Source organism: Macrobrachium nipponense, chromosome 16, assembly GCF_015104395.2.
Source record: "Macrobrachium nipponense isolate FS-2020 chromosome 16, ASM1510439v2, whole genome shotgun sequence".
Taxonomy (NCBI): Eukaryota; Metazoa; Arthropoda; class Malacostraca; order Decapoda; family Palaemonidae; genus Macrobrachium; species Macrobrachium nipponense.
Window position 1 is genome coordinate 69,711,360 of NC_087209.1, and position 20,092 is coordinate 69,731,451.

Consider the following 20,092-nt stretch of genomic DNA (forward strand, 5'->3'; position numbering starts at 1 on the left):
GTAAAAGGAGTAGCTGGCAACTCAGCATATAGTGCGAGACGATGATCAAGGCTGCTGTTACTGTGATCTACGCAGTACCGGCTAGCTCGGTGTCATGCGCGGTGGTTACGTCTCTCTCCCTTGCGGGAATGGCTTAATAAACCGTCTCTTTCCTACAATCATGGATTTTAGCCTCGGGTTGAGGAAATTTTCTAGTAATCTTGAATGATCATACCTGCCGTTTTACTTAGAAAATTTCAACAAGATATCTCTTATACTTGTTAGGTGCGGGTTTACCGCCACGGTAACATTCTGTACGAATCTACGCGGCATAGCACTATAATAATGCTCTCCTGCTTATGCAAAGAGCAGCCTTATTTAGGAAGGAAGCAGGCTGAGTGAGGGAATGGATGAGTTTGCTGGGGACCATTTCCTCGCTGGAAAAGCTTGTTTTCCCTGAATAAACAGCAATTCAGACCTCTACAAATTTTCCTCACGAAGAAATTGGAATAACATCAAAGATCTTGTAATTCTAATTTTCTCTCAACGGCTTGAGGATCACCTCAGGTGATAGCGAGAGGGTGCCAGACATCCGAACAGAGAAACAGATGTTCTGGCACATTGTCTGAAAGAATTGGAAGCCAAATTAGTCGGCTTTCCAGTTCCTCGAAGGGTGAGTTGGATCGAGTGGCCCAAATCATCTCGGATAATTTCTCAGCTCTCTCATAGCTCGAGAAGAGAGAATTGGTTATGGGCTTGGCACGGAAACGTAACGATCCTCAATAGGTTCGTTAATCTAGTGCACGTCCGTGGGGGTCTTCTCGATCGAAGGCAACAACTACTGACGTCTGAGTAATCCTCACTTAAAAGTATGTCGAAAGTGAGGAGAGACTGAGGGAGTCCTTTCGTTAAGTTTTTCGTAATATTGAAGACGAAGGAGCTTCCTCTTAAGTTGTTCCCTTATTCATGATCCTAGAGGATTAGCTTTAGTCGCCACATGTTGGCCTCTAAGAGGTTGGATTCACAGAGGTCAGGTAATTCAGGAGAATTGTCCAAAAGACCCTTCCAGAGAGAATCGGTTGTAATCAAACATCGTCACTTAGTGAAGTATCTAATACTCTCCTCTCTGAGTCTGAAAGCGTTCAGACTATCGAGAAGCGATAAGATCTTCAAGATTAATGGCAGTCTCTTGGCCAAGGCCAAAGCAGTGCTGCCTATTTTCAGTTTTCAATCGGAGGGGGCCGTTTCTGGAGATAGTGAAGGGAAATGACTGTTCCTCCACCTCGACCTCTGAATGAATTTGTTTATGTTCTATCTTTCCGTATGAAGTATGAGATAAGATAGAAGTCCTAACTGTGTAGATATGCAAATATGTTGTTGACGGCCTCTACGGCTCAGAGATTCGGTTCTGTCAAACAACAAAGCTTCACGATCTTTGAGGTCTGTGGAGATCTTGTATTCTCTGGATCAAAGGTTCCGGCATGGAACTTAGACGTAGTCTGAGTTTCTGATGCCAAAAGCATTTCGAACCTATCCTTTCTGCGAACTTAATACACGTGACCAGAAAGGCTAATATTCTAACCGCTCTAGCCACGGCAAGGAGGGTAGTGAGGTTTTAGCCCATCATCAGAGGTTTTGGCTTTAAAGGACATAATGCGGTCTGTCCGCTAAGCCTTCCGTTCTTGATAAGAACGAAAACCTGTCTGACCATTGACCCGAAGGCTTGGAGACCAAGGGTATGGCACAAATTATTGGCAAGGGCATTAGAGAGTCCTGTGCCCTGTAGGGTCTCTCAAGTTTTATCTTGATAAAACTATAGAAAGTCAAGGTCAACAGACAATCTGCGGTGTTCCGTAAAAAGACCAGACTAGTTCATGTCCAAGAACACCCTGGCATGATAGCCAAGGAGTTCGTTTAAGAGGTCTCATTCATTATGTTTGCATAAAGATTTGAGATTTTTTCTTAATATCAATGCTCAAGAGGTGAGGGCGCGGCCTCGGAAGCATTTCAACAGAGCATGACATTCAGTAACATCCTGAGTGCCACGCTTTTGCGAAGCAACTCTGGGTTCGCTTCACACTCCCGACAATCTGCGGTGTTCCGTAAAAGACCAGACTGGTTCATGTCCAAGAACACCCTGGCATTATAGCCAAGGAGTTCTTTTAAGAGGTCTCATTCATTATGTTTGCATAAAGATTTGAGATTTTTTCTTAATATGAATGCTCAAGAGGTGAGGGCGCGGCCTCGGAAGCATTTCAACAGAGCATGACACTCAGTAACATCCTGAGTGCCACGCTTTAGCGAAGCAACTCTGTGTTCGCTTCACACTCCCGACGGGATGTGAAGACGACATTCAGATCTGTATCGCTAGGACCCATAACATATCCCGTAGATATATTATTGGGTGCAAGAAGCAACACGAATCCTATCCTATAGAAAAGGGATAGGTGTGCTTTTAACTTTGAAGGGTTGGTCGCTTGAGGCGCGTTCCTTTTCTTTAGCCTAGAAGTTATGGAACTAACTTTGATAGGTTAGGTCAGGTGGTGGTTTTAGCTTGGGTGCCCTCAAAAGTATGGTCATATGGTCTAGTCACATTGTGGTCACGCCCCCGTTGACAGATCATCTAGAGCGCACCAGCATTACAGGTCTCTACCTCGCTGGCAACTCTAGTAACGCAGAAGCAGACTTTGGTGACAGTAATCACGAAGTCGGCTATGCTAACAGGTCAGGAACCAAGATGTATATCATCTACTTAATTTAGTTTCCCAAAAATCCTATTCTGTCTCTTCCCACCATCCGAAGGTGGGATTCAGCTATATATATAATCTGTCAGGTAAGTTTCATGAACAAAATGTTATTGTTATAATACAATTAAGTTTGTTCATACTTACCTGGCAGATTATATATAATTAAAGTGCCCACCCACCTCCCTCAGGAGACAGTGGCACTGATAAAATATGAATAGAAAATGGGAATAGTTCCTGATATCCGCCTCCCAGCGGCGGGAATGGGTACTACCCACCTGGCCGCCCACTGCGTGTGCCGCGAATTTTTAAATTCTGTCGGACTTCAGAAAATACAGCTATATATATATCTGCCAGGTAGTATGAACAACTTAATTGTATTATAACAATAACATATTAGTTCTTTGCCCTGTTAGGGCGCTCTCATGTTATGTTTAACGCCGCAAACGGAAGGTACATTCAGGGTTCGTCCCCGCCCCGGTCATCTGTTTTGTTTCACCCCGAAAATGGTCAAGAGACCTATTTCAAAGAATGGTGTATCCTTTTTTCTCAGAGATCTGATCGTTAAAACCTGGTGGTTCGGCTGCTGGGGAAAGACCAGACGCCGAGAGCACACAGTATTAGAGCAGTTGCTACATCAGTAGCTTTTATGAAGAATGTCTCAGTCGCCAAGGTGCTTGAGGCGGCGACTTGGCGTTCTAATTCTGTTTTTGCCTCTTTTTACTTGAGGGATATTTCTCTAGTTCTAGGCGACCTTCGTTCTTTGGGCCCGTTGGTGATGGCAGGACAGGTCGTCAGACAGGAGAATTAGGTAGTCTTCCTGTTTTACGTTTGGTTGCTTCCTGTATATTATTCATTAATTTTTTTTTTTTTGTATATATTTTTTGTTTTTGTATTATAACCCATGGCAGTTTTTGACGTAGTTATAATGGGAATTAGGCAGTTTGGTATTTAGGTGTTTTTGATGACAAGGACTGACTGCTTTGCAACTCATGCTGCTTCCATTTTCAGTGTGAAATGGTTCCAGCCACTGGGTTGTCGGCACTGGCGACTACGCTTCTCCAGAGTCGATGCTGACCTAGGACTAGCCACTGGTTCGCTTGTCCCTGATGACTCCTGCTTCTTCCACTGTCCTGGACAGGGAACTTAAGTTGATGGATCGTCTGCTGTCATCTGGTGACTCGCTCACCATCTACTTTTTGTCTCACCTGTCTTCTCAGAGTCAGACACTCGTGGAGATCAGGCGACATTAGTAGCCCTGAGGTTTCTTGTTGACGAAGTCGGTTGCGTTGATACACCCCCGATGATCGTGTAACATGAGACCAGGTTGGACTGTCAGGCATTCGTCCTTCGGGACTGAATCGCCTTTTTGCTCCGCGCTCCTTTCTCTTGGCACCAGAAAGCTCGAGTTAGGAGTTGCTCATGAGCCGATTCGTTGCTGGTGACTTCGGGTTGCGTTGATACACCCCAAGGTTTGCTTAGCTTTGAATCGCCCAGACAGTCCAGACACTCATCCTTTAGGGAAAAGAATAGTGCTTGATAGTCTTCAGGGTGCAGCCTTGCTGTCCGCAATTCGTCTGACTGGTCACCTGGTCGGTCACCTGACTTTAGTACAGACGGACTGACTATGCACTTACTCCTTGTCCTGTGCTACCGCAGTTGGTGGCATTATGGTAGGAGACTTTGAGTTGTTAGTATCTTTGACCTTGGGTTGAGTTTTGACTGCCTATGATATATATTTCTTTGTTTGTTTTCTCCTATTCTGTCCGAAGGGGAAATTGTATTCAGATTCCCTCCTCCTTTTCAATGTGGTTAATCGGGCTAGATGAATTATATTAAGGTAATGTTTATTAATTATGGAATTTTTATTCTAAAATTAATATTAATAATACTTACCTGTATAATTTATCTAGTCCCACCCATCCTACCCCACGATCTGCCTATCACAACTGATTTGAGGGAAGGTTTTCGTATCTGTCAACGACAGTGTTGCCAACTGGCGGACAGAATAGGAGGTAACAGGGTTGCCAATGTGGTAAATTTTGGTGCGGTTTTTGGGGATTTAGGGCTAGATAAATTATACAGGTAAGTATTATTAATATTAATTTTAGAATAAAAATTCCATTTTCGTGAAGGTGGTCGCGCTATGATAGAGGTGTCCCTCAGGTGGCCATTTGGTATTGTACCCTATGCTACTTACCTAACAGTTATGATTACAAATGGGGTATTAGGTTACTTGGGTTGGGTGGAACAACCTTAGATGAGTTGAATTGCTGCAATAATAATAGTAAGAAATGTGTTTGTTACTACATATGTATCAACCAAAATCTAGTGCCTCGAGTCTCCCATGCTGAGGGGTTGAAATACTGGTGGGATTCAAATATTTTGTCTACTGGTTCTAGCCTGTCAGAAATAGCTTGTATATTTCCTCCAGTTAGGCTCAAATTTTGATCTTGGATTCTAGCAAATAAAATGATAACTTATAATTATTTCCCATATAGTAAAATATCTAAATAGTAAATGTTAAACAACATTTTAAATATATTGAGGAGTCTATATTACTAGCCTAGAATATTAGAGTTTGAAGTATTGGCATTAAATGCTGTTTATTCTATAAAAGAAAAAATAATAAACCACTCTGTCTATTATATAAGGCAGCCTTTTTTGTGAGTGAATAGTGAGAGCTATGTTCGTCTCGCTGTTAATCCCTCCTAACACTTGTTTGATATATGGGCAAGAGCACATCGCACCATTGTAAAAAATTTATGAGATTTTAATCACTTGAAAATAGATAGTTATTACATAACAGAAAAATTAAAAAGTTAGCACAAGAGCTCAATGCTACAATTGCCAGGCACCTCCGAAACATTCTTTTTAATAATCCTTTTTATACCACTACTTTTTTCCTTACGTATTCATTTTCTTCTCACTTTACATGGGCTATGTTATTCTTAGCTAACTTGGGCCTATTCTTGTGAGTGGGAACAATTGCATTTCATGGTAGGATTTCCATACTTGTATGAAGTATATTTAGCTAACCTGTTGTATTGCACCTGGATCCTTGTCGCCAGTTACAATTCTGCTGTTAATGCAGGGCAGCCCAAAATAAATATTATGCATCCTTAAACTTAACCCAGAATGCCATAGTCTGACCAGGAAAGTCTTGAGTGCAAGCTAAGAGTTAGTATGGTAGACATACCAACTACGTATACTATGTTGTACTCCCACTTAATGCTGTAACTAACGAGCTGTATCTGGACCATCCATGTGATTGCTGCAGTAATCTGCAGGATTTAATACTTACTGTCCTAATTTCGCTGAACTTTCAGTGTTTCTTGGAATGCCCCTCTTTACCAAGAGCTGCTCTAGGTTATTTAGGCAGCAGGTCAGAAGAGCTGCCATCTTGGAAAGTTAATCACAATCATTAAGCATAGGTTTCTATTCTCTCCTCATAGCTTAGTCATTCTTTGGCCCATCTAAGGTTATTGATTTCTCATGAACAGGTTGGCAGAAGCTCTACAAAGTAATTACTATAGGACTTGTTACTACCATGGTGACATGCAAGACTTTGCCTGTCCATTTTGCAAGTCAGTTCCCTCAGCATTTTTCTGATAATAAACTATTTGACCCTGAAAATACCCATGACTACCAAGCCCCTTAAATGATTGCTGAAGATATAACCAAATACTTAAATTAAGGGGGCTTGGATATACATTAAAGAAAAGTTAATCAAGCTGTTGCTCCCGACTTTCAACATGAGTTAAATGATACACGTGTTGGACAAGTTTTCTGATGCCTGATGAAAGCTTTCGATTGTGCACCACGAACACTTCCTATTTAGAAGCACGAATTGGTCTTGAACAGTTGTATCATTCCATGCTGGCAGAGCACCTCATGCTGTGCACTATAGGCATTACTTAAGGTTCTTTGCAGCGTCCCTTCGGCCCCTAACTGCAACCCTTTTCAATCCTTTTACTGTATCTCTGTTCATATTCTTTTTCTTCCATCTTCCTTTCCAACCTATCCTAACAATTGATTCATTATGTAACTTCTAGGTTATTCTCCAGTTAAACCTTTCAAACCTTTTTACTGCCAGTTTCCGTTTCAGCACGGAATGACCTCATAGGTCCCAGTATATACTTTGCCTTTGGCCTAAAACCTATATTCTATGCTATTCTTTTATATTTTATCAGTCCATTTTTTTGTTTCATGAATCATGAATTTTGAGAGGAAGGGTTGTCATCACCAAAGGCAAGATGTGTACTAATTGCAAGTAAAAACAGAAAAAACTTACCTTTCATATGGTTGATATCTTGGGAATATCTTTGGATATCTACCTTGAAAATTATCAGAGAATGTTGCTATTGCACAGTAATGTATTATGTATACTGTATTAAGCAATATTAAACTGATGTATATTGTATGTAAATATTTTTACGTTAACTTTTGTATTTTGTTTTATTTATGGATGTACTTACTGAAAGTAACTATTTTGATATGCAAAATGTGAATGTTTCTAGTGCTATTAATATACTTCATGCTTTATTGCATATTTCTTATATGTAGTTGATGTTATTGTATTGTTTCACATCACAGACACTCATGAGGCTGATGCGACAAGTTTTATTAGTTCTATTCATAGATTAGATAAACTGATGGAAAGGCAAGCGTCAAGATTATGATAAGATATGATAAGGCTCTGTTTAGCGGTTCCTGGAGTTTTTCATTGCATACCTCTGGTATACAGGACTTCAGATGGTTATTTTGTGTTGCATTGATAAATGTATATCCTGTGCTCGATTTAGGAAATCAAGTGTGGGATTTGTACTGCTAATTCAAACAGAATTCATAAGTGTGTGGAGTCTATTGTAAAAGATGCCTAATAATGAATATCCAGTATGTGTTGTAAATAGTGTACAAGTTTGAAAATTGTAAAAAAAACTGGAATGTGTCATCTGAAAGTGAAGCTCTCTTAATACTGTCAAAGAGTAATAGACTTTATGAATGATGAAGAGAACGGTGTGAGGCAAAATGCATTTCTGATTCAGGCTCAATTTAATAATTAGTGCATGGTATAAAACTTCTCAGTTTTTGGCTAGTCATTGGCTTTCCTGTGAAAAGGAAGGGAAATTTCCTAGGATGGGTGATTCAAGACACACACTACATTCTTGGAACCCACAGTACATAAAGAAGTTTCTAATGGCTGTTGTTGGAATATCTGTCATAATTTCACTCCTTAATTTTAGTGCCAAAGGTAAGTGAAAATGTAAAACACTTTAGATCTCTTGACTCGTTTTAATGGTTTGTTGTGAATTTGTATTCCTTGATTACGTGGAGTTTGTATACTGTACTGTTTAATTTTCTACAGTGTTAAGTTATCTCTGTCCTGCAAATAAACCTTTAGATTTACTTTATGGCATAATATTCTTGAAGCACAGAATAACTGAGTGATGGTTTGATTTGTATTAGAACTGCAACTGCTCTAGAACAGTTATGATTTTATTGCAGGTGCAAACTTCTGTTTACTTCTAACTTCCTAAGTAGAATTTTATAAGTTGTTAGAATGATGTTCTTTTCTGACCCCAAAATGAAATAAGCCATAACTATTGATCTTCCTGAAATTGATAAACGCATCTCTGAAATACCCGGCACTGCACTTGGGTCAAAACAATATGTCGTTACAGATACTTGCAATGATTGCACATATCCAAGTAGAAGCACTGTGTCAGCCTAGTCATCTCCATTGATGACAGTCACACGAAGATTGTTAAACAGTCCTGTGATCTTCCTGTGTAGTACTAGTTTGTATAATTAGGCGGACAGGTAGTTTCAATGGTGACCATGTTCGTATTGATAACTTCAGAAATTGGTAGGCTGTAGTTCAATGTAGTGTACTTTATACTGTATTGTATAGTATAGAGATTTTCCAAACATGATTCCTTTCCTTCCAGTTATGCAGATGGATGCTAACTCATTCATAAATATTATTGATGAAGTCATACAGCTGTTCACAGGGTAGCTATTAAGTCAATATTTATGACTGCCTTTAGATCAGCCTGTAGGATACATTGACAAATTATTCAGACATTCATTTCTGGAATTAGTGTCGAGTTCCTGGCCAACTAGATTTTGGCAGTTTTGACTCTACTGTTACTGAAACAGTAATTCTTTCTTTGCATTTGGTGTAGGGAGGTGCTCAGTGTCAATTCTTGCCTTGGTCAATTGATATAGAAGTGGGCAATAATTTTGTCTCATTGATTTTGTCCCTAACTTTCTGATAATCAGAAACCCAACCAGTTCATAATTCACAAAGTATCTGCAGTTATGAAGTACTGGTAAGAAATTATTGTAGTACTTTTTGGTTGATAGATTTATGAAAGTCAGGTTTGATAAGCTGGCACTAGAACAGTTTGGTTATTCACAACAGTGCTTGTTGGCTGACATGAATCTGGAGTAATATACAGGTTTGTAGAACAGTAAAGTACTATTGTATGTGGATTTATTTCCTACCTTTTGACTATCAATTGCCACTTTACCATTTGTTTCATGTTACTTTTGCTTGGTAATATAAGACTTGTGAATGAATTGCGCTGCCAGTCGGTGATCCTTGTCTCTTTGTTGGAAACAACTACATACTAAAATATTCAGACCACAACTCTGGTAGAGTACAGACTTATTCACTATGTTAGTAATGATAATGCTGCTTGTCTTGGAATTTCAAGATGGTCTGAGCCTCAAGAATATCTCCAAGTGACTGTTTCTCCATGTCTGAGGAAACTATGAAGAGAGTTTTTCCTGAATGACAGCATTGCCTCCATCACAAGCAACTGTTTAATATTAGATAAAATTAATTGAAAGGCTACTTGCTTTGCCTCCATCCCAAGCAACTATTCAATATATCAGATGAAATTAGTTGAAAGGTTACTCATACCAAGCAGGTGGTTTCAGTATATCAGATGAAATGAGTTGAAAGGCTACTAGCATTGCCTATTTCTTAAGCAAGTATTATTCAGTAGCCTATCAGATAAAATCAATTAAAAGGCTACGATCATTGTCTTCTTTCCTAAGCAGCTATTCAAGATAAGTAAAATAAGAAGTTCATTTGTTGTATGAGTACATACAAACTTAATATGTACTACCTGAAGACACCTTTAGAAGAAAATATTTCTATTGATAGACATAATATTCTACACACTTGTGAGGAGCAGTCATAAACATTTTAGTACTAAAAAAGCCAAGTTCAAACATTTATCATTAAAAGGCATTGGTTAACATTACTATTTTACAAAACAGTTTGCAATATTTCTCTGTAAATAAAAAACTGGGAACATTTCTCAATAGGATCCATTACTGAATAGTTATTTAGAAAATTTTTGCAGACATATGTATTTGTGTAACTGGAAAGACATTATGCGATATGGTTGTAGATCAAACAAATGCCATAAAAAAATTTTTGTGTCCCAAGTTTTACTGGTTGTGCTAGCTGTCTTTGCTAGTACATACTATATTCTGTATAATGTATATTAACCATGTTTGGTTTGTGTATAGGACAGGATTTTTACCTGACTCATTTTTCTAGTGTTGAATCACTTCATTCTTATTTTTCAGGAAGAATAAATCAACCAAAGCCAGCAAAGATGGTTACCACGCCAGCATCTGTTGAGGCACCAACGGAGTATGGACCTGACCTCTACATTGGTTTAGGTCTTTCTATATCTTCGTCAGTGTTTATAGGTATGTACGTTATCATGTTGAACCATTTACAGTCTTATTGGCATTACATAAGTAGGCAGTCCCTGCTTACTGGCAGCATTGGTTAACAGTGTTTCGGCACTTGCCTGTTGACATTGTTTATCAGATTTTTGACACTGGTAAGCAGTTTATTGGTTTTGGTAAGCGGTTTATCAGCGTGGATAACTGGTTATTGGTGCCGTTAAGTGTTTTATCGCTGCTCACGCCATCATAAACACCATTTATTACCATAATTATTATGATGTTCCGGTTATCAATGATATTTTGTTATTGTCGCTCGCCTGGGAACGGAACCCCCGTAGTTAACTGGGGACTTACCTTATTCATGTAACACGTCAACTTCATAGACTTCTGTACTCATCATCTACAATAATTTGATTGCTGTGCTGCAATTTTCGATGATCCATTTCTAGAAAAATCACCTAAACTAAATGTAATGTGTAATGTACAGGTTACTTTAGGTTAGGAACTGTGTGGCATTGATATTAGCTGTAAGATACCTCTGAAAATATTCAATGTTAGACAATAATTTAAGGTGTTCATCACTCTACTCTCATTACTTATTAGAAAGCCAGACCCCAAAAGTCTGATAAACAGAGGTGCTATTGAATTACGTGCATTTTTAGTACAGTTTATGCTCGAAAGTAGACTTATCATGAATTTCATTCTCAGAGTATAAACATAGTGGATTACTCTTGGTAGATATTTAACTGCAAATAATTCTTGTTCATTAAATACATACAATGTAAATTATGTATGACAGGAAATTTTCTACCGACATCGGACACAGTTTTAAAAGTGGAATTAGTTATAAGGAATTGTGGAATTAATAATAAAGTCATACTGAAGGGACAGTTTCCAAAGTTGCTGAGCTAGAGACTTAGATCAGACTCTGCTCTCCTAGATTGACAGATTCTAGTTCTTTGTAGAACAGATGGTGGAAATTGTGGTGCTGACTTTGCTTTTTATGACAGGTTGGTTTGGACCAGCAATTGGCTCTGATCACCCCAGATCATTATTGTCAACCACAGAGGTATTTTTAAATGCCATGAATTTCACTTGACTGATGGGAAGGAGTGAGAAAATGAACAACTGGACACAAGAAAAGACAATTTTGCATGAGGAGAACCTCAGTACAGAGGACTAGGATGTGTTCCAGCTCTCAAAAAGCCAGCTATCATGTATGCAACAGTGTGAAGTCCATTCATGATTTAAGTCAGTAGAATTCCTAAGCTGGTCCCTGTCATTAAGGGTATCAACATGGACATGATGCCAGAGAACGTGGTCGTAAATTAGCCAGTCAAAGAGTGACTCAAGACTAATAAATCCTTAACAATTTCCCAATTTGGACCCAGTTTTAATGAAGTTCCTTTCTGTCGTGGATCCAGTCGAGACTTTGGTCACATGCTTGGTCAATTGAAACCTGGTCATCTCAGGAATTACACTTTGAAATGAACACCTTACCACCCACAGGATATAATGTAGCGGGGATAATGGCAATGACTTTCCAGAATAAATAAAAAGAGGTTTTGACGAAGGAAAAACCTAGTTTTGGTAGTTGCTGTTGACTCCTCAAGGATTACCCTTTCCATGGTCTATCAAGAGCTCCATGGTGACCAGACTAATGTAAAAGAAAATTCTCTTAACTGGTCTTGTGGCCGGTATTGTGTCGAGATGATAAACATTATAACAAGTGATAGAGTATAAATGGACTCAGGATAAGAGGGCACTGTTTGTTATCCTCAGCGACGCTAATACCCAGTTTACCTACGTCAAAACCGCGAGAAGAAGGTGTTTATGCGCATATGCACTGTCATATAGTTTACATATGACCAAATTCCGACCAATCTGCCATTCCTTTCTGTTGGTCAATGCAGGATGATCCCTTACATATGCTGGTGAAATAAGCTGATTATGGCTTTTTCACACACAATACCGTGAATCATTGCTTCACAGTGTAAACTAAACAAATTTTAACCGAAACTGGTTTCTTGACTGACCAGAAGGGAATGACAGCTTGGTCGGACTTTGGGTATATGTTAAACATAAATTACGGGAGTGTATGCGCATAACCCTTCTTTTCTTGCATGTTTTGACATAGTTATGGGTATTAGCATTCTCTGAGGACAATAGAAAGTGCTCTCTTATCTTGAGTCCCATTTACTGTAATCATGTTATAATGTTAATTGTTACAACACAATACCCGGCCACAAGACCAGTTAAGAGAATTCTTTGCCAGTCTGGTCACCGTAGAACTCTGGATAGACCATGGAAAGGGTAATCCTTAAGGACAAGACAGCAACTACACTATCAAATGCAATTTTTTTTAAATTTTGGTGTTTTCATGATTTCTTAGGGAAAATAATGTTACTGTAGCTCCTTTACTAGTAGTACATCTTCAGATCAAGCTACTGACAAAAAACTTTTACATTTTAATCTAAAAAGATCTTAAGCTTAACATTTGTACACCAAAATTGTGTTTTTTATGAATATAATATGTTTTGTTCATGAAACTTACCTGTCCAGATATTATATAGCTGGTATTTTCCGAAGTCCGACAGAAATTAAAAAAACTTACGACACACGTAGTGGGAGTCAGGGGTTAGTACCCATTCCCGCCGCTGGGAGGCGGGTATCAGGAATCATTCCCATTTTCTATTCATAATTTTTCTGTCGCCGGTGTTGTAAACACAGTTTTCAGCACCTCCGTCTTGAATTTAGGAAACTTGGCTACTATAAGTACCCCTTTTTGATTTTTTGGTATCTTGACTTTTGGATCGGTGGCTAGGCACACGTTAATTGTGGATTGGATTGATTTTGGCTTGATTTCTCTTTAAATAAGATGTCTGGTTCTAGTTCGGCTAGCGCCAGGTTTTGTACCAAGAGTGATTGTCGAGGTAGGCTACTGAAAGCATCAGTAGACCCTCATACTTTGTGTAAGAATTGCAGAGAGCATGATTGCATGTATGAAAGTCGCTGCAAGGAAGCTTGAACGGGATAGGTTAAGGAGGTCTTCCTCCAGGAGCGTTTCAGGTAAACGGCAGGAAGTTCATGTTTTCTCCTACTAACCCTCCTTTAATCACTACTCCTAACCCTGTAGTGTTGCCTTCGGGCCCTGGAACAGTGTCTGTAGAGGGTAATACCCTTACACTTATCTTAGAGTCGATTCGTAATTTAGAATCTAAAGTGCTCGCCTTAGAAGGCAAAGTGAAGGTGCAAAGTGCAGTGACAGTGCTCCTTCGTTGGTGGAGGGTGCGTCAGATCGGCCCCATTTCGCCTCTAGGCCTAGACCGCTGCCGGACTCCCAGGCTTCAGGGAGAGGGCATGTCGAAAGCCGCAGGAGGGTTACGGGGGAACGCCCACCGATCTGACGTGCCTTCGGCAGTATCTGTTGACGTTACACAGACTGCCAAGGAGCGTGCGCGTGCACGCCTCCTGAAAGAGTGTTTCTCTTCCTCAGAGGCTTCCTCCCCGCACAAGGGGTGGAGCTCTATTCTATTTCACGCCCGCTGAAAAGGAGCGTTGGTGATCGTGACGCTTCACGTCCAGTTTTGGCTCTCGAGAGGCGATCATCGCCTGAGAGTGTGTTCGCAGCCTTCCCGCCACAGAAGAAGCCGTAAGGAGTATCGGATGATGACTTTGTTGAGCGCCCCAGTCGCTCTCGAGCGCGTGCTACGGCAGTTTCTGGGAGAAGAAGGCGTCCCCTCGCCCCTCGCCTTCTCACAGGATCAGCCCGTCACCTGACAAGGAATCCTCTCCTACTGAGAAGATCCTGCGCTCTTTGCAGCAACAGCTTGCTGATGCTCTTGCTAAGAAAGGGACGCAACCACGTCCCAGGAGAAAGGATGACCGTCTGCCGGTGAAGAGATCTAGAAGGTCTCCCTCTCCCTCTCCTCGCTCGTCTATCTCTCCATTTTCTTCGCCTGCTAGAGTTCGTGCGACTCCCCAGTGGCTCTCTGGAGGACGTGAAGAGGATTTTGCTCGCTCGGCGCATGAAGCGGTATTACCCGCTCGTAAGCTTGCGGTGCGAGAGCTCGATACTTGCGTGAACGCTTCGGTGCAAGTTCACGTTCCTGACGCTCGGTCGGAAGCCAAGCGAACGCCAGTGGCATCTAAGAGTGCACCAGCGGAAGCAGAGCGCGGCACGAGATGTTAAGCGCGCCTTAGTAAATGTCATTCGCACGCCAGTGGACGCCAAGCGTGCGCCAGCGGACGCCAGCAGCGCGCGAGTGGACGCCAATCCCGCGCTAGTTGCAGCCAGGCGTGCGCCATGGACGCCAAGGTATGCGCCATGGACGCCAGGTATGCGCCGTGGACGCCAGGTGTGCGCCAGTGGACGCCAGGGGTGCGCCAGCGGACGCTCGGGTGGACGAAGATGTGGAGTTTCGTCGCCTCCCACCTGTTTGTGATGAGACTTTGCAAGTTGCTCCGGGTCTTAGAGATACGACCGGAGTTTCTTTTAATGAGTCAGCTTTACCTTCCACTTCACAGCAACGCGCCTCGTGGAAACTTAGACCAGATAGTCTTGGTCCAGCCTATTTGCCTCCAACTTCACCTGTGTCGGAAGCAGAGGGTTAGTGACGCTTCGGTTGAAGTGGATGATGAGGAAACCCTTTGGCGGCAGTCTCTTCCGACTACCAGGTTTGACCCGCCTTCTTCAATCAGAGTTTGGAGAGACGTTTCACCCGGAAGCTCCTCGCTCTCCTCCTTCACAACTTTCTTCGTCCAAGATCAACAAGGTCTCGGCATTCGTCAGGATGAAGAAGTCCCTTTCAACTAAGAGGGCTCTTCGAAAGGTCCATGACTGGATGGAGAAAAGGAAGTCTCAGGGAAAGACTTCTTTTGCCCTGCCGCCTTCGAGACTTAGTGGGAAGGCTGGCATTTGGTATGAGACGGGAGAAGACGTAGGTATTAGACTTCCCTCGTCAGCCCAAGGAGACTTCGCCAGCATTGTGGATGCCTCGAGGAGGTCTCACCTGTCCTCTTCGAAAGTGTCATGGTCTACTTCGGAAATGGACTACCACCTTAAAGGCCTCTTTCGGACGTTAGAGGTCTTCAACTTTCTAGATTGGTGTTTGGGAGTTCTGGATGCCAAGTCTAGGAGTTCCGACTCGATTAGTCTGGGGGAGCTGTCCAGCGTAATGTCGTGCATGGACAAGCCGTCAGAGATGGTTCGGAGGAGCTTACAGCTCACTTTGCACAGGGCTCTTGAAGAAGAGATCCCTGTTTTGCAATTTTACAGCGAAATCTGTTTCTCCGTCACAGAAAGCAGACTTGCTCTTCGCTCCTTTTTCGGATCATCTCTTCCCCCAGGCTATGGTAAAAGACATTGCGACCAGTCTACAGGAGAAGGCCACGCAAGATCTCCTCGCACAATCTTCAAGGAGACCTGCGGTTCCTTCGTCCTCGGGAGTTTCGATTCTCAAGAAATCGAAGCCCTTTCGAGGTAGTTCTTCCTCGAGACCAGCCCCTCGAGGAAGAGGCACTTCCAGAGGCAGAGCCACGGCGCTGGCCAAGAACAAGAAGTGAAGCAGAAGTCCTTCAGTCACCGGTTGGAGCCAGGCTTCAGCTTTTTGCGCAAGCCTGGGAAGAGAGAGGTGCGGACAAATGGTCCGTGGACATCTTAAAGAAGGGGTACCGGATCCCGTTCCTGAACCACCCCCGCTGTCTACGACACCCAGGACATGTCTCCTTCCTATCGGGGAGAAAAGCAACAAGTGCTTTACGATCTGTTAGATCAGATGATCGTGAAACACGCCGTAGAACAGGTCTCCGACTTGAATTCCCCGGATTTTACAACAGACTGTTCCTGGTGCCAAAGCAGTCGGGGGATGGCGACCGGTACTCGATGTCAGCAACCTGAACCTCTTTGTCATCAAGCAGAGGTTCAAGATGGAGACACCTCAGTCAGTGATGGGAGCCTTGAGACCGGGGGATTGGATGGCTTTCACTAGATCTCCAGGACGCGTATTTCCACGTCCCCATCCACCCCCAGTCCAGGGAAATACCTGCGGTTTGTCCTGAAAGGAAAAAGTGTTCAATTCAGGGCTCTCTGCTTTGGACTCAGCACCTGCTCCCATGGTATTCACCCTACTGATGAAGAACATTGCGAGGTGGCGTTCATCTTTCCAATGTCAGGATCTCTCTCTACCTGGACGACTGGCTCGTACGAGCCTCCTCGAAAGACCGGTGTCTGGAGGACCTTCACACGACTTTGTCCGTTAACGAAGTCCCTGGGGCTTCTGGTGAACCTCGAAAAGTCACATCTGACCCCTTCTCAGTCTTTAGTCATCTGGGGATTCAGATGGACTCAGTGGCTTTTCGGGCTTTTCCGTCCCAGGGGCGACAACTAGATTGCCTAAGCAAAGTGTCAACCTTTCTGGGGAAGGAATCATGCTCGGTGAGGGAATGGATGAGTCTGCTGGGGACCATTTCCTCACTGGAGAAGTTTGTTCCCTAGGAGGTTGCACCTCAGACCTCTTCAAGTTCTTCCTTGCCGACAATTGGAAGACCACCAAAACACTTTGGAGATTCGATTCTGGTGTTATCAGAAGAGGTAAAGGAACACCTAAGATGGTGGACCGACCCTTTGAAGCTCGCAGAGGGTCTTTCCCTCAAGCTTCAGAACCCCGACCTAGTGTTGTTTTCCGACGCGTCTTCTACGGGGTGGGGGAGCAACACCTGGGGGGGAAGGAGTGGTCAGACAACCTGGAGAGGGGGAACAGGTGTCCTGGCACATAAACCTCAAGGAGCTGGCAGCAGTTCATCTGGCGCTCCAGTTCTTTCAGAACGAAGTCTCCGGCAATGTGGTGCAGATCAACTCGGACAACACCACAGCCCTGGCATACCTCAAGAAACAGGGAGGAACCCACTCTCGATCCCTGTTCTTCCTTGCAAAGGAGATCCTGTTATGGGCGAAGGCACACGACGTCTCTATACTGACGAGATTCATATCAGGGGTAGAGAAAACGTCCGTGCAGATCTGCTCAGTCGACAAGGTCAACTTCTGCCGACGGAGTGGGACCCTTCATCAGGAAAATATGCCAGAGGTTGTGGAAGTTATGGGGATGTCCCTCTGTAGACATCTTCGCAACTTCCAGGACAACGAGACTCCCGCTGTACTGCTCACCAGTTCTAGACCCAGGAGCAGTAGCAGTAGACGCCCTTCTTTGGGACTGGACGGGACTAGACGTATATGCCTTTCCCCGTTCAAGATCCTAGGGGAAGTAATAAGAAAATTCGCGGCATCAGAGGGAACGAGGATGACTCTCATCGCCCCCTTCTGGCCAGCGACCGAATGGTTCACAGAGGTCATGTCCTTTCTTGTAGACTTTCCGAGGACTCTGCCTCCAAGGATAGATCTACTCAAACAGCCCCACTTCGAGAGGTATCACAAAAACCTCCCCGCTCTGAGTCTGACTGCGTTCAGACTATCCAGAAGTTGGCCAGAGCGAGGGTTTTTCAAGACCAGTGGCGAAAGCAATCGCAACGGCAGAAGACCTTCTTCTATTGCCGTATACCAATCCAAGTGGGCTGTTTTCCGGAGCTGGTGCAGGAAGAAAGACATTTCCTCCACCTCTACCTCTGTGAGCCAGATCGCAGACTTCCTTCTCTACTTGAGAAATGAAGTTCGCTTAGCGGTGCCTACGATAAAAGGCTACAGAAGTGTGCTTTCTGTAGTCTTTAGGCATAGAGGACTGGACTTAGCCAACAACAGAGACCTTCATGATCTTCTTAAGTCTTTCGAGACTTCGAAGGTACCTCAACCAAGAGTCCCTTCTTGGAATTTAGACATTGTTCTAAAGTTTTGATGTCCAGTAATTTTGAACCTCTCAACTTAGCTTCGCTTAGAAACCTTACAAGGAAGACACTTTTTCTAACTGCTCTGGCGACGGCGAAGAGAGTTAGTGAGATCCAGGCTATAAGCAAGCATGTGGGGTTTAAGAACTCTGATGCGGTTTGTTCTTTAAGCCCTTTGTTCTTAGCAAAGAACGAAAACCCGTCCAACCCTTGGCCCAAGACATTTGAAATCAAGGGTTTGACAGAGATCGTGGGTAATGAGCCAGAGAGAGTCCTGTGCCCGGTCAGGGCTCTCAAATTCTATTTAGACAGAACGAAGGACTGTAGAGGACCTTCGGGTAACTTGTGGTGCTCGGTTAAGAAGCCCGATCTTCCCATGTCAAAGAACGCGCTTTCTTTCTTCTTGAGAGACACCATTAAGGAAGCTCATTCCACATGTAGTGATAGTGACATGAAGCTTTTGAAAGTGAATGCCCACGAGGTGAGGGCTATTTCGACCTCGATAGCCTTTCACAGAAATATGGCACTCAGTGACATTTTGAGTGCCACATATTGGCGGAGCAACTCGGTGTTCGCTTCACACTAACCTGCGGGAGGTGAAAGCGACATACGAACATTGCTCGTCGCTTGGACCATACGTCGCTGCAGACACTGTTTTGGGGGCAGGAGGTAGCACTCATCCTTTCCTTTAGTGGTTAGATGAGCTTTTAATTGTGTATGTTTTTTGGTTGTGGGGGTTGACCGCCGAGGCGGATCTCCCTTCTTTTAGTCTAGTTTAGTGGTATACCTTTGGTAGACTAGGCCAGGTGGTTTGTTTTTACTTCGTTGCCCTCATTGTATGGTCAATGGTCTAGTCACATCGTGGTCACGCCCCCGTTGACAGATCATCTTGAGTGCACCAGCTATTATAGGTCTCTACCTCGCTGGCAACTCTAATAGCACAAGCAGGAACTTACGCGGCAGTAACCACGAAGTCAGCTATGCTAACAGGTAAGGAATCAAGATATCATTTATCTGCATATATATGTTTCCTAAAATCTTCTATTCTGTCTACTCCCACCACCAAAGGTGGGATTCAGCTATATATAATATCTGACAGGTAAGTTTCATGAACAAAATGATATTGTAATGATACAATTAAGTTTGTTCATACTTACCTGGCAGATATATAATTAAGTACCCACCCACCTCATCCCCTCAGGAGACAGTGGAAATAAAAATTATGAATAGAAAATGGGAATGATTCCTGATACCCGCCATCCCAGCGGCGGGAATGGGTACTAACCACCTGACTCCCACTACGTGTGTCGTAAGTTTTTTTAATTTCTGTCGGACTTCGGAAAATACAGCTATATATATATCTGCCAGGTAAGTATGAACAAAACTTAATTGTATCATTACAATATCATATTGTGATATTATTTTCATTTTTATTACAGGTAGTAGCTTTATCATAAAAAGAAATCTCTCCTAGCCTTAGGAAAGGCAGAGGTAACTCGGGCAGGGGCAGGTGGTTATGGTTACCTCAGACATTGGCTTGTGGTGGGGGCTGGCCTACTGTCAAGTAATTTTTGTAAATTTTTTTTTATTGACAATTTAATAGGTTCCTAATGCTGTACAGTGTGTATACAGGAGTAATAACCTCAGAGTTTTTAATATTTTTTAGTTTTGTATAGTGCTGTACTACTGTAGTTTTATTCTGGAAGAAAGTTTAAGTTGTGAATATAGATACTGTAGTTCTTATTCATTTTAGGACAGGGATTACATTTAAATGTCTACTGCAATTAGCATAATTGTCTAATCATAGTTTGCCATTA

The 20,092-nt window shown here is 42.6% G+C and overlaps 1 protein-coding gene across 5 annotated transcripts in view; it reads left to right on the plus strand.

Moving 5' to 3' along the window:
- Positions 1–19,814, plus strand: part of LOC135195800 (uncharacterized) — a 49,702-nt gene extending 29,888 nt beyond the window's left edge. For 3 of the 5 annotated variants that reach the window (XM_064222277.1, XM_064222279.1, XM_064222278.1), the window contains exons 2-4: positions 7,529–7,977; positions 10,332–10,457; positions 11,450–11,742. In XM_064222277.1, the coding sequence (XP_064078347.1) occupies positions 7,863–7,977; positions 10,332–10,457; positions 11,450–11,538 (330 nt within the window). In that variant the 5' untranslated portion in view covers positions 7,529–7,862 and the 3' untranslated portion in view covers positions 11,539–11,742. Of the gene's footprint in view, positions 1–7,528; positions 7,978–10,331; positions 10,458–11,449; positions 11,743–19,714 lie in introns of those variants that run through there. The other 2 variants (XR_010310247.1, XR_010310246.1) reach the window with 1 other exon arrangement.
- Positions 19,815–20,092: the final 278 nt, after the last annotated feature.